Below are 14578 nucleotides of genomic sequence, written 5' to 3' on the forward strand. Positions count from 1 at the left end.
TTGTTAAGTTCCAATGTAATTTAGACAACTCAAAATAAACATAATTTAACTAATAAATTTTATTTTTTTTATTTTTTTAAATAATAAAATAATAATATAACATGAATCAATTTAGGTTTATATTGATAATTTATGATTCATGTCAACCTGGGTAAATATGAAATCTATAATTAAGATTATAAGACCGTGATGACCTTATTGAAATGAAATAAAAAATATATTGAAGCTCGATTCTTGATTAACCTAATATTAAAAATTAAAATTAAAAAAATTAATTAAAAAAAATTTAAATGAATCTAATCAATTTATCAGACTTAGATAATGAGATTGTCCATATTGATAATTTATGATTCCTGTCAACCTGGATAAATATCAAATCTATGAACAAAATTATAAAACTGTGATAACCTTATTGAAATGAAATAAAAAACATATTGAAGCTCGATTCTTGATTAACCTAATATTAAAAACTAAAATTAAAAAAAAAAGATTAAAAAAGATTTAAGTGAATCTAATTAATTTATCAAACTTAGATCATGAGATTGTCCAATAGAAAATAAATCAAAATAAATTATAAAACCTAAATACCAATCAATTTATTACTAGAAAATAAAATTAAAAAAATTTAAAAAAATACTCGAGTCAATCAAGACTCACCTCGTAGACCTTTAACTTGAGTTAGAAGACTGAAATAACTTCATAGAAAAAAAACTAAAATAAATTATAAAATTTAATTTTCAATCAACTCAAATTTCAAATGTTGAAAAATAAAATAAAAAATAAATTATAAAAAAATACAAAAAAAGACTCAACTCAACTTAGTTAACATGCAAAACAAGTGATTTAGATTATGAAATTAAAATAACCTCAAACAAATAAATCAAAATAAATTATCAATCTTAATACATTCAATGTTCAAAAAAATTAAAAAAATAAAATTAACAAAAAAAGATAATTTGCAATCAGGAAGGAAACAATAATTTCCCCTCCTTAATTAGCTGATGATGATAATAATAATAATAATAATAATAATAAAAGGTTGTGCAATAATATCCCACACACATCAAATTCAATTTAATTATTATTTGTTTGCTAGAAAATAATTTTTTTCTAAAAGTAATTTTTATTAAAAATAGATTTTTAAAAAGTAAATTATTTTTAAATATTTGATAACATCATAAAAAAATAATTAAAAAATATTTTTCTAGGCCATAAAAAATAAGTTGAAAAATAACTTATTATTATTTTTAAAATTAATTAAAAAATAGAAACCACAAACAAATAAAAAAATTAAATTAAATGATGATGAAATTAAAAAAATAGTAGTAAAAAAGGGTTAAAAACTAACAAAAAAAAAAAGGTTGAAATATAATGAAATTAAAAAAATTTAATTTTATAAATTATATCAAATAAAATAAATAACAATAAAAATAATAAAAACTTAAATCTAACAAATAAAAAAGTCAAAAGATAATAAAATTAAAGAAAAATTAATTTTATAAATTATTTTAAATAAAAAATAATAATTAAAATAATAAAGACTAAATATGATAGATAGAAAAATTCTACTTAAAAAAATAATAAGAGAAAACAAATAGCTAAAAATAAAAAATAAATAGATATAAAATTAAATTAAATTAGATTATAAGAAATGGAATTGGAAAAAAAAAATAAAAAAATTAAAACAAGATATATATATATATCAATAGAATAAATTTAAGAATAAAATTTGATACAATAAACAAATTTCAAAATATTTTATAACTTTTTATAACTTCAAAAAGTATATTAAAATATTAAAAAACCAAGTTAAATTTTTCTTTAGCTAAAACAAGTTTTTAATCAACTTACCTTTTTTTTTTTTATAGAAGAATTTTCACTTTCCAATATAACTTTAGTTAAACTACATTTTAGCTGTGATGATTATACTCTGTAATAAAATTACTGTACACCATTATATGATTATACTGTCTAACAAAATTACTGTACACCATTATTCCCACTCTTTGTCCCAAACACATCTTTCCATATCAAGGAATGAAAAACCTGTATGATTAGAAACGCATGCAATCCGAAGCATTGGCTTTGGATGCACTAGACTGCAGTGTGCATCATTATGAGCTGTCTTCCCCTTGTAATTTTGCCATCCATGGGTGCCATGCGGTTCAGGTAAACAGTCGGTCTCAAGCAACCTCTACCAACGTGTTTCACAAAGCACAATGCAGATACTTGTCGTCGCAACTATAGGAAAATGCCATGTTATAAAAGAACTAGAAATCAAAAGATGGCCAGCCAAGGGCAATTCCCCCTTTCATGCTTCAGATAAAGAATTATCATAGCATGAAGAATTGATTTGTGCACGTTTTGACATGGTCATACAAATACCTAGGGCCCTAGAGTGTATGAAAGATATTGAGAACAGTGTCTTCCATAATGGTGTTATTTCTTTCTCATCCTAGAAATCCAGCACGCCATGAAGAAACTAACCAGATGTTTTGTCCCCACCAAAACCAGACTTCAGGTATCCTGTTTCATTGAGATGGCTAACATCACCCCATGTTTTAATGGTCCAACGATCCCCATCAGATATGTGGAAGATGTTGATAGACGTGTTCAATACCCTTCCTCCAGACTTTCCATTTGGGCAAGCTCGTTGGTACAGTTCTCTGATGACACCCCCATGAGTGACCACAACAACTCGCTCTCCTGCAATTTGAAACAGGAAACATTATGCACCTAAAATGAAAAGTTTTCCAAACACTTATACTAGAAAATAAGACTATCAAATGATTTCCACCAAAACTAAAGATGAGATGTTGTTACTCTTTACTGGTACTATACCTGTATGCTTCGCAGCAATTCTCTCCAATGAAGATGTACAGCGATCATAAAGTTTATCAAGACTTTCTCCACCGCCCTGACATGTAGTAAATCAGAGTAACTAACTAGTTCGGAATCAAATTCAAGAATTTTAAAGAATCAACCTACATCAAGGCAACTGCTTTGGGATAAACTAGCTTTGGGGCTTCTTTTAGTACACTTTCCAGGGCTTTTAGAGGAGTTTCATCATAAAGACTCGAAGAGATTCAAAAGAGCTCAAATTTCTTCGACGCATTTTGTTTCTGCATTTGCTCATTTTCCTAAAGTTAATTTATAAACTTCTTTGATTTTTGGCCGGTCACTTTCCTCAAGCATGACACATGCCTTTTGAGAAAGTATGCATGTTGAGGTAATAGATAATGAAGAGGTAGTGTTATGCACAAGCAAAGTCCGAGTAGTGTGTCGGGTGAGTTAAGAAGAGACTTAACAAGAGGAGACGATCTTGCTAGGATGAAAAATATGCATGATAGGTAAGAAACATAAGAAGATTGCACATGGCGGCATATTCATGACAGCTGTGCCGTGAGAATTGACAAGATAGACTGACAACTACTACAAACAATTAAGGGAACTCATTGAACTAATAAGTTTCACAAAATTTAGGGTTTTAAACATAGCAATGTGATTCCAACAAAGAGCCAAGGTTGAAATGTGGCAATGGACCCAATAGGACTTTCCAATAAAGAGATACTGCACCAAATAATCAGGATGTTTGAAGGAAGAGATCAGTCTGACATACTGGGATATCTTGATTGGTTCTGTGGGATTTGAAGGCCCGGTAAGCCACAGCACTAACTTTGGCAGCTTCTTGAAGGACAAGGCCTTGAAGATCCCCTAAATTTCTTTCCCGTAGGTCAGGATCCTTAATAACCTGTAATTGAATTTCAATTGAATAAGTTAAAAAATAAAAATAAAAAAATTAAGAACTAAAATGCATTTCACAAAGTTTAATACTTTCCAAATCATGGCTCAAGATTGCCAGGGTAGTACCATAAACAACATGATTGAACTTGGCCATGCAGGTAAAAACCCGGCTGGTAAACAAGTTATATTAATGAATACATAACTAACCAAAAACTATATATAAATCAAACCCAAAACTCAAAACCATAGTCTCATCACCTCAGCAACACCACAAGCAGCAGCGATTTTCTCTGCTGTCTCAAAAGCTCTCTTCAAATCAGAAGAATATACAGCAGAGACTTTAAACTCCCTGGATATTCTATCGGCCACCTGCAAGAAGTTAAAAAAGAAAATTTTCCAACATGAGAACAAGAAACGCTAATGCTAATAAACCCACATGAAATACAAATTGGTATCGTACCACAGCTGCTTGTTCTCTCCCAACTTCATTCAATTCCACATCAATATGTCCCTACCAAAACATAGCAACCAACACGCAATCTCATAACCCTGAATTAGATGTAATGCAATCATATCATGTCATGATTTTTTTAAAAAAAATTATTTACTAACAGATTAAAGTTACTGTTATTTTTGTTTAAACTATAATTGCTGGATTCCACACAATCCAGCCTCACTGGAATTAATCAACCACAACTTGATTGCTCCAACAGAATCATTAACCAAAAAAACCTAATTAAGCTGGTTTAAGCAAAGAAATTCAAAATTTGAGGAATAAAAACCTGAATTCTTCCGTCAACATTCCACACCGTCTCGCCGTGACGCACTACAATAATCTCAGCACAAGTAGGATCCACAGAATCAGAACTGTACCACAAGAGAAATCTTAATTTTTAATATTTACAAATTAAAAATCAATTCAAATTAAAAAAAGAAAAGAGGGGGAGGGGGGAGTATGGGTGAATGAGCCTGCCTGGGATTATTAGAGGGGGCCATGGCTGGGAATGGGTTGGGTGTTCTGAGTAGGTGCGGTGAGATTAAGCTATGCCTATGCCTATACCTATGATTGATATGGAATTTGAAGCTGCAGAGAGGAATGGTGTATGTTAAATTTGAATGCAAAGGTGAAGAAGGGAGGGGGAGGCAGAGGCGGGTGATGGTATGACTTGCCCTGGACAATGCACTCATAAAAATACCTACTTTCGGAGCTTCGATGTTTTTATCCCTGTGCTGTGGACAATTCGTCTCTAGGCTTGGGCCCATTTTACGAGTAGCCTATGGCTCACGGTGGCTCCAGCCTTCATAAATTGAAAGTCCCAAAGAAAATTAGCTGTTTTTTTTTTTTTTTTTTTTAATTTAGGAAAGAATGACTGTTTAAAATTTTAAAACCCCAGGACAATAGATATGTGCCCGTACATCATATTTTTCTTAGCATAAAAAATAATGTTTAGACATTAAACAAATTTTAAATAAATAAAAAATAAAATAATTCAAGTTATACTCTCAATCAACCGAATTATATATATAACATTATCGTTGTTACTATTAAAATTATTATTATTATTATTACTATTTAATTGTTGTCATAATTAAATATTTGAGATAGTATTATTAAACATTACATATCTAATAATTAATAAATTTTTTTTATTAATATGAGCATCCGAGTTAGTTTGTGTATATCTTAATTAATACTATGAACCTTAAAGTTAATAACCATATAAGTTTATAATGGTTTAAGACTTGTAAGATGTGAATTAATAAATTTTAAAAAATAAATTATATCCTTTAAATTAATTATAGATAATTTTACATGATAGAAAGATATGTTTTTATCAAATTTATTGACAAGAACGGTTTGGAATCATCCCTTTGTTTTAAGAAAAATATATTTTTAAATGAAAAAAATGCACGTAATCCAAGAAGAGTCAATAAAGTCTGTAAGTTCAAAAGAATCGGGAGAAGAAAATGATATTCAAGTTTGTGGAAGCACTTGTACCAAAGACAAAGAATTTTTAATAGAATTAAAAGAAAAAAAAAACAGAAGAACTAGAATTGAAGAAAAGATTTATACCAAAAACTCAAAAATATAGTTTTAGAAGAAAAAACCATTATTTCAGATCCCTATAATTAAGAAAAAAAATATACTAACAAGATTTAACAATAAATCTTCTAACCCTAATATATAATCATTATTGATTTATAATATGAAATTAATATTTTAAAGACCAGATAAAAGAATTAAAAAAGATAATATAGAAATTAAATTAAAATTATTAGAATTCAAAATTCAAAATTATACTATTGAAAAATCTTCAAGCCAAGAGAAAAAAATATTAGATACTTAAACTTGAACCATAAATGAAATAGCAAGAATAATAAAGAAAACATGACATATTTATATTAAATTAGTAATAAAAGATGATCACTCAATAATGACAAAAGCTATAATAGATTCAGGAGCATATTAAAATTGTACAAAAGAAAGATTTATTCCAACCCAATATTATGACAAGGCAAAAGAAAGAATGCATGGTGCAATTTTGGTGTGGCCTAAAGGGGAAAGGAATTTGTTTTTTTTTTTTTTTTACATCTAGGTTCGATCCTCTCTATATATGTTTGTCACCCTTGCGATACTTTATTTATTCATTAGGCTTACAGGGTGTTTAATGGATCCAGAGATTAGTCGTGGTGAACATAAGCTAGCGCGGATATCTCGGATTATCAGAAAAAGAAGAAGAAGAAGAAGAATGCATGGCGCAAATTGCAGTAGTCTAAAAAAAATAAATTACAAGCTTTTATATGGACATACTTGCAACAATGGAATTTGTTTCAAAAACAATTTCTTTTTTAATAAAAAAACTTAGATCACGAAATAATATCTGGAACCCTTTATAGATATCAATTATATCCTTTCAAATCCATTGAAAAAAAATCACAATATTAGAACAAAATGTAATATTTGAAATTATTTATTTTTATTAGAAATGTTTTTTTAATTATATTAAAGAAAATAGCATAAGCAAAGTCCATATAATCAATAACGTAAGAAATCATATGAAGTACCTTAAAAAAAGATATTAATTATAAGAGGATAAGAGAATAATTAGAAAGAAAATAAGTCGAAGAGAAATTTAAACAACAAGAAGAATTAATTAAAAAGAAAATCATTTCAAATTTACACATTGCTTTTTGGGAAAGGAAGAAGCATACAATAATATTAACTTATTAAACAATTTCGATGAAAGACAAGACCTGTTCAAATAAATAATGAATTTCATAAATATTAGAAAAAGAAAATAGAAGAATTATTAGATTTTTTTATGCCTATAAACAAGTAGAAATATAAAAAGGAATAGCAATATTAGTAATTAATTACAAACCATTAAATAAAATTTTAAAATGGATTAGATATCTAATATCCAATAAAAAGACCATTTAAACATATTATATAATGCAAAAAATTCTTATGAACCATTAAACACATTAATGACAAGAATCAATAACAATTTTTTTTTTATATCTCAATTATATAGCAGATTTCTTCAAATACCTTAAGAAAATCTATGCATCCTTATACCAAATATTAGAAAAGAATCCTCCAATGTGCTCTGCACACACCTTAATAGTCCAAAAAGTTAAAATACATTTCTAAACTCTTTCACATTCAAGAATATTAAACCCTAAAACATTTCACACAATTGAGACAAATGTCTTTTACAAGATATAAAGTAATATTAAAACTAAAGATAAAAAATAAAGAACAAAATATGAAATAATATTAAAACAAAAAATAAAAAACAAAGAACAACTCAGCAAACATGATTGAGATATTTGGTTTGGATCTCAAAAGAATTATTTTACAATTAAAAAAAACTATCTATTATGTTATGTGTTACAAGATTCCAAAATAATCTTGTCAACATTTTAATACAAGATGACTATAAATCTTTAGAAACCATTCTTAAAAAAGATGTCAAAAATATTATCTCAAAACAATTTTTTTCTAGATAGCAAGCAATATTTTCTTGTTATGATTTTCAAATAGAACATATCAAAGGAAAATTAAATTATCTTCCTAATTTTTTTGACAAGAGAATTTTTACATGAAAAAATAATTGATCAAGACTACTGTCAACAATAAAAGCCAATAACGGGCACTCCTATAAAACCATAAACACCTTCTCCAAAGAAACAAAATCTTTCCATGCAATGAACTTTCATCAAGGAAATTCAATAAATCTTTTAGCACCATAAAGATAAACTAGAACACACAACAATCTTTTGGTTAAATACCAAAATCATATTTCCTTTCATCACCAATACCTCATTCATTTTCTCATGCTGTCAATACTTCACTAGTCCCTACTAATTCAACCTTACCACCTAACCTATGACCAAATCATATACAATCTTCATGATATTAATAATAGTAAATACAAATACAAATATAAATACCAGACCAAACTCTTTCCATTACAATACTAGAATTTTAATCTTTAAAACAAACTTCTAAAGAAACATACAAAACAATATTCCTACCAAAATTTTATCACTTACCAAAAAACTTGATAAAAACTAGATAGTTTTATAAGTTTATTTTAAGAGAAACTGATTTTATTAAAGTAATTCATGCCCCAAACCGTAATGATCCAAACATAATTGCCTATTCAAAATTGTTTGCCTATTCAAAATGCAGTATTTTAGAATTTCTCACTCTTTATAAGTCAAATCAGAAAATTTTTACAGAAAAATGTTTTTCTCAAAACTATTTTTCTCAAACATTTTCATATCAAGATTACAAAAATGCATGGTACAATACTCTTTGTTATAACCTAATTTTCGACAACATAAATTCACTAAAAAAAATAAAATAAAAAATTGAAATTTGAGTCAAGACAATACAAATTGAAAGTTTTAAGGGTTTAATCATGTTAGATTTATGACTTTGAAAGTTAATTTTGAAAGAAATTGAAAGAATTAACAAGTCTAGGGTTTCAATTAAGTTTTGATTTGGTTTAATTAATCACATCAGGAGTTTAATTAAATAATAAATAAGTTTAGGGACTTGATTAAACTTAAAATTAGTTTAATTAATGAAATTGTAAGTTTAATTAAAAAAATTGACAAGTTTAAAGGCTCAATTAATTTACTCTCCACTGTTCACTTTGTAGAATAGTGGAGATGACGAAGCAACAAAAGTAGGGAAAGAGGAGAAGGGTTGGGGAGAGCAAACCTGACGACAACTCATGATGCTGCTGATGGCAACGAAGAGGAAGAATGATAGTGGTGAGAAGAAAAAAAATGGTCATTGTCGTTTTTCCTTTCTGTATAGACATGCAATCCAAAACTAAAGAAGAAATAGAGATCGTGAGGATGACCAATGAAATAACTTAAGCTTTGATAATCATAAATCAATCCTAATAACATAAATTTCAAATCTTTATAAACCATAATCTCTTCTTTGATCATTCCATAGACAATCCATCATCAAAAGTAACATAAGAGAGAACTATTTATTTTCTACTTCTACTTTTCTTGAATAAAAAAACTTGAGATAAAAAACTAAAACCATTAGTTGGTAAGGGGAGGGTTATGATAACCACAAGAATTAAAAGAGGAAAAAGCAATTCTCTTACAACTTTTTTTTTATATATCTAGGTTAACTTAGATTGGGTTTTGGCTGATTTGGGATTGGGCCAAAAGTTTGGGTTTTATAAATATGTCACTAAAGAAGGATAGTAAATAAAATATGTGGTAGACAATACAACATAAAGCTGACCTAAAAAACGATAGCTAATATTTAGAGTAATATATTATTGATATGCTTTGATACCAAGATAAAATTTAGAATAAAAAAGAATGTTATTATTCAATAATTTAACGTGTATTTTATATTCAATTCATATAGAGTTTATATAGTCATATAACAAACATTAAGAAATAAAATAAAATAAATTATAGAAAATGCTTAACCATCTTCTTTGATTAGATGATTGAAACAATTTCTTGATTGCCTTGAGTTGTTTAATTTCTTGATATCTCTTCCTTTTATTGATAAGAAAATAATCAAGAATATTTATGTTGATTATTTTTTTAAATATAAAACTATTCTTAAGAACTTATCTAATAATTTAAAATTTTAAATTAAGATGATTATTTAATATGATATCAAAGTTTTATTGATCAAATATTCAAAGTATGTTGTGAGTTTATATATGTTCAAAGTCTATTTTTTTTTAATTTAAGAAAATATACTAAAAATAATATAAAATTATTCTTGATTTTTCATTTAATAACTTAATATTTTCTTTATAATTTAAATTTTTAGCTTGAAATGTTTTTGTAACGTAAGAAGAGCAAAGAGAGAGATTAAAAATGAAACAGGTCCTACGCTGTACGTTTCAATTAACTCTTCAAGCAGTGCAAATAGAATCAGAAGCCTTCGGAGAATCAGCAACATACGCACTAGGGCACATCAAGAGTTCTGAATCAGAGAATAGCTCAGTCCAACTCAGTCAAAAGGAATATCTTTCCTTAAACCGAAGAGCCAAAGAAGGGACTTCACTTGCTGACCGGCGGATTTCTGTGCCCGTGGAGAAGAAGTTAGCAGCTGATGCAAGCCGGAACTTAGAGTCAGTAAGATTGAAAGAAATTCGTTCTGAAAAGAACATGTCAGGGATAAGGAGAATGGATGAGAAAAAGATAACTGGAGATGGATCTACCATTAAAGAGGAAGAAGGACAACAAGATTCAAAATGGATGCCTCATTGAAAAGATCAGGACATGCTTTTCCTAGAGCTCGAGCAAAAGCAATTTCTAAATCCAACTCGATGACTCCACATTCCACAACAACATATGACAGGATCAGCTAGAAAAAGAAATATGCGTTTTCTCGTACAAAGCAGCAGAAGATTGTTTGGATGGCTTCATATGGGTATGTAAGGTGGCAAGCAAGTTTCGGAGAAGAAGATATTAATAAAATGTAACATATTAACCCAAAATAAATAAATAATCAATGCCGCAAGTTTTTTCTTTTTAATGTACAACTCTCTGGTTTGAGAAGAACAAGAACTTACGTCCTTTCTAATTATCTGTCAAAGTCTAAATATCTAGCTAGCAGCTTTAACAGAGCATAAAGAATGGCGAGAACAAAGAAAACAGGCATTACGCTCCCCATATATCTTTCTCGACACTCCCAAGCCTTTTTCTTTGTGCCAGAAGAGTCGGTATGATCTTCTGTTGGTGGGTTTTGTGCCCCACTATTCAACATTCATTCATCATAGATGCCCAGTTTTCATGTATTCTTGCTTCCCTGGCCTCTCTTTATCTCACTCTGTAAGCAAAAAAGATCAGCCAGCCATGGAGACAGAGTGATCCCTTTTCAGTGCGTGACAGGGGAACCATACTTCCTAATTTAGTTCAAGGATACTAGATTCCTTGTGCATACAAGAAAGCTAACGATTGATAACTAGGTAAATTAGCATGAGTATCGTATAATTTGTTTATATATATATAATCAAGTTTTTTAATATCTCATGAGTTGGTGCAAAAAAATCAATAAAAAATATACATTTTTATAAGATTGTCATCATATTTAAAATGATAACTAGAAAACACCTACATGATAAAAATAATAAAAAAATCAGTAACATTTTTTTCCCTGCATAACAAGTTAAATCCTAGCCATCTCATCTTCCTCAACGACAACAAGAACAACAGGGACAGCCTATCTATATAAGAAAAGATATTTTATAAACGCGCCTGCCACGCTAGAACACATGCATACAGAAATTAATTATTAAGAGTTAAGAAAGCCGCCATGGATTACTTTATCTCATATACGTCCAAGAAAAATTAACACACACATACATATTTGATTAATCTGTCTATGATAGAGAGAGAGAACTGTGCATCTGTTAAACTTTCTTTGAAGAACTTGATTATATAAAGATGATTTGTTCATTGATTCCATTCATTCTAATAATAATCATAACAATATGAGTTTTCATGCTAAGAGTTAGCCTAGTTAATTATATGCATTGAACATTGTCCAATCAAGGATAGAAGGATACATACATTGTCCAATCAATGGCTAGAAAGTTTGGCAATTCAACAAAGGTGTCTGTACTACAGCCAAGAAAATAAAGAAGTTCAATAGTGACCAAAGCCGGGTCAACACATACATTGTCCCAGGCCTCCGTTTATCGAAATTTAAAGTAATTTAGAGTTTGTTTATTTTTTATTTTAAAATTATTTAAAAAAGTTAAAATTTTTATTTTTTATGTTTTAAATTAATTATTTTTAAATTATTTTAATATACTATTATTAAAAATAAATTCCAAATATTATATTAATATATTTTTAAATAAATGTTTGTTTAAAAATTATCACATGTGTTTATAATAAGTGTAGAAATTTTTTTTTAAAGTATTTTTTAAAAATATATTAAAATAATATTTTTTATTTTTTAAAAAAATAAACATGGCGTAGACTCTCTTTGGCGAGGTCGTCGGTGTCCGTAGACTCTTTGGTGGTGTCTTTCCCTTATAAAGACTAATCGATCGCTTAGATGCATATTCATACCCAGCAACCAGTAGGGGAACATAACTAGTACTGTTTCTTTTTAATTGAGCGCCCATTTCTCTTGAAAGTTGAAACCGATATGGCTACTGGTTTTGGTAAGAGAAGGGTGGCAACAGTGCTAAGCATTGATGGAGGTGGCATTAGAGGCATAATTCCGGGTTCCCTTCTTGCCTTTCTTGAATCCAAACTTCAGGTAGTTAATTTACTAACCAAACCATGTCCTTCCCTTTCATCTTTTCGTTTATGCTTATGCTTTGTTATTTGTTAGGAGCTGGACGGGTCACAGGCAAGGATTGCAGATTATTTTGACATCATTGCTGGGACGAGCACTGGTGGACTAGTAGCCACCATGCTTGCAGCTCCTAATAAGGAAAACAGACCCATGTATGCAGCAAAGGACATCAATGACTTCTATTTAGAGCACAGCCCCAAGATTTTTCCTCAGAAAAGGTGAATTCCAGTACTGGATCGATTGTTTTCTCCACATGCTTTAGCTGCTAGTACAGGACCTGTAAGAGAAAAGTTCCATATTAGCATGCTGAAGCATTGTTTCGAAGTATTTTCACTGTTACTAAATTGTTTTTTTTTTTTTTTTGTGGTGGATATTCACTTCGATCCGTTGAATAGTAACCTGTTAGGTCCGCTGTCAGTTTTCTTTGGTGGGCCAAAGTATGATGGGAAGTATCTGAGGTCGTTGACGAACAACTTGCTACGAGACTTGACTATCACACAGACCCTCACAAATGTTATTTTGCCTACTTTTGACATGAAGCTCCTTCAACCAGTGATCTTCTCCACCATTGAAGTATGATGCTAGTATCTATTAAGCCAGTTAGATAAAATCTTTCTGTACTTCGAAAGTCACAAGTTAACTGATCTTTAATTTTTCTTTTGTTTTACAGGGAAAGACAAATGCTTTGAAAAATGCTAGGCTAGCAGACATTTGTGTGGCCACCTCTGCAGCTCCAACATACTTGCCAGCACACTTCTTCACGACCAAGGATCCCAATGGAACTTCCACTCGCAATTTCGACCTGGTTGATGGTGCGATTGCCGCAAATAATCCTGTAAGTATCTAGCTAGGTTACATGAAAGAGTACTTGCAGTTAATTTACAATAGCATGGCTAAGAATAACCAATTCAATCCAATTATCCGCAGGCATTATTGGCCGTATCTGAGATCCGCAACCAGATCAGGATGCATACAAGTGAATTTCCTGGTGTGAACCCCACAGAGAAAAAGGGTATGCTAGTCTTATCGCTAGGAACTGGAGAAGCCAAGTATGAAGAGAAATATAATGCACCCACAGCCGCTAATTGGAGCATGATCAATTGGCTTTATAACAGTGGCAAAACACCAATTATAGACATGTTTAGCAGTGCAAGCTCTGATATGGTTGACTATCATATCTCCACCCTCTTCCAGTCTCTGGACTCAAAGGAATATTACCTACGTATTCAGGTATATATAAAAGGGATTATTTTTTTGCGACCATAATATTTTTTTGAATTAATTAGTCCAAAACAATTCCAACAACAAAGGGTGGCATGATTATATGAAAAGCAATCCTAACTAAAATGGAGTTTGCTGGTGTGGGATTAACAGGATGACAAATTGAGCGGGGATGCAGCGTCTGTTGACATTGCAACTACCCAGAACTTGCAAAGGCTTAAAGAGATTGGAGCTGAACTCCTAAAGAAGACAGAGTCAAGAGTGAATTTGGATACTGGCAAGTATGAAGAAATTGAAGGAGGACGCACGAACGAAGCAGCTCTTGCCAAGTTCGCTCAGTTTCTCTCAGATGAAAAAAAGTACCGGCAAACCAATTAATGGTGTTCACTTCCTACGTAGTTGGAATACAGGATTTGTGCACTTGAAAAAAAGTACCGGCAAACCAATTAATACATATTTTTTATGTACTACATGGTTGGAATACAGGATTTGTGTATTTGGAATAATAAAAACCACAGGGTTTTTTTTTTTTTTCTTTTTTTATGCCAATGTACAAGAAGCATTATCTATAAGTAATAAGAGAAGGGAGTTTTAATTTGCTTTCATATATATATATATATATATATATATATAAAAGAAACAAAATATCTCTTGCTTTAAGGCAAGAGAAACCTATGGACGTGTAAAACATGTTTTATGCAAAGGTTTGATCCCTTGTATAAGCTAAACTGCCAAAATTTCTGCATTTAGTTCAATTGATCCCATCCCCTAAAAAATCTAAGTTCAAGTTTTTCT

The 14578-nt window shown here is 29.8% G+C and overlaps 2 protein-coding genes across 2 annotated transcripts; one reads left to right on the forward strand and one right to left on the reverse strand.

Moving 5' to 3' along the window:
* Positions 1-2234: 2234 nt before the first annotated feature.
* Positions 2235-4958, reverse strand: LOC105135836 (Phosphoglycerate mutase family protein). Its single transcript, XM_011040903.1, has 7 exons — positions 4718-4958; positions 4527-4611; positions 4205-4255; positions 4003-4113; positions 3620-3751; positions 2842-2917; positions 2235-2706 (listed from the first exon to the last, which is right to left on the reverse strand). Exons 1-7 carry the CDS (start codon positions 4930-4932, stop codon positions 2483-2485), a joined length of 894 nt encoding a protein of 297 aa, XP_011039205.1. The 5' UTR covers positions 4933-4958; the 3' UTR covers positions 2235-2482.
* Positions 4959-12306: 7348 nt separating this feature from the next.
* Positions 12307-14213, forward strand: LOC105135837 (patatin-like protein 2). The gene is made up of 6 exons (XM_011040905.1): positions 12307-12523; positions 12599-12780; positions 12958-13135; positions 13233-13397; positions 13490-13792; positions 13937-14213. Exons 1-6 carry the CDS (start codon positions 12410-12412, stop codon positions 14159-14161), a joined length of 1167 nt encoding a protein of 388 aa, XP_011039207.1. The 5' UTR covers positions 12307-12409; the 3' UTR covers positions 14162-14213.
* Positions 14214-14578: the final 365 nt, after the last annotated feature.

This window comes from Populus euphratica, unplaced genomic scaffold (genome assembly GCF_000495115.2).
Source record: "Populus euphratica unplaced genomic scaffold, PopEup_1.0 scaffold234.1, whole genome shotgun sequence".
Classification (NCBI taxonomy): domain Eukaryota; kingdom Viridiplantae; phylum Streptophyta; class Magnoliopsida; order Malpighiales; family Salicaceae; genus Populus; species Populus euphratica.

Coding starts and splice junctions, on each gene's coding strand:
- LOC105135837 (XM_011040905.1), top strand. CDS start 12,410: ATGGCTACTGGTTTTGGTAAGAGAAGGGTGGCAACAGTGCTAAGCATT. Junction 12,524..12,598: donor TTCTTGAATCCAAACTTCAG/GTAGTTAATTTA, acceptor GTTATTTGTTAG/GAGCTGGACGGGTCACAGGC. Junction 13,136..13,232: donor TGATCTTCTCCACCATTGAA/GTATGATGCTAG, acceptor TTTGTTTTACAG/GGAAAGACAAATGCTTTGAA.
- LOC105135836 (XM_011040903.1), bottom strand. CDS start 4,932: ATGAGTGCATTGTCCAGGGCAAGTCATACCATCACCCGCCTCTGCCTC. Junction 3,752..4,002: donor CTGCTTGTGGTGTTGCTGAG/GTGATGAGACTA, acceptor ATTCAATTACAG/GTTATTAAGGATCCTGACCT. Junction 2,707..2,841: donor AATTGCTGCGAAGCATACAG/GTATAGTACCAG, acceptor TTCAAATTGCAG/GAGAGCGAGTTGTTGTGGTC.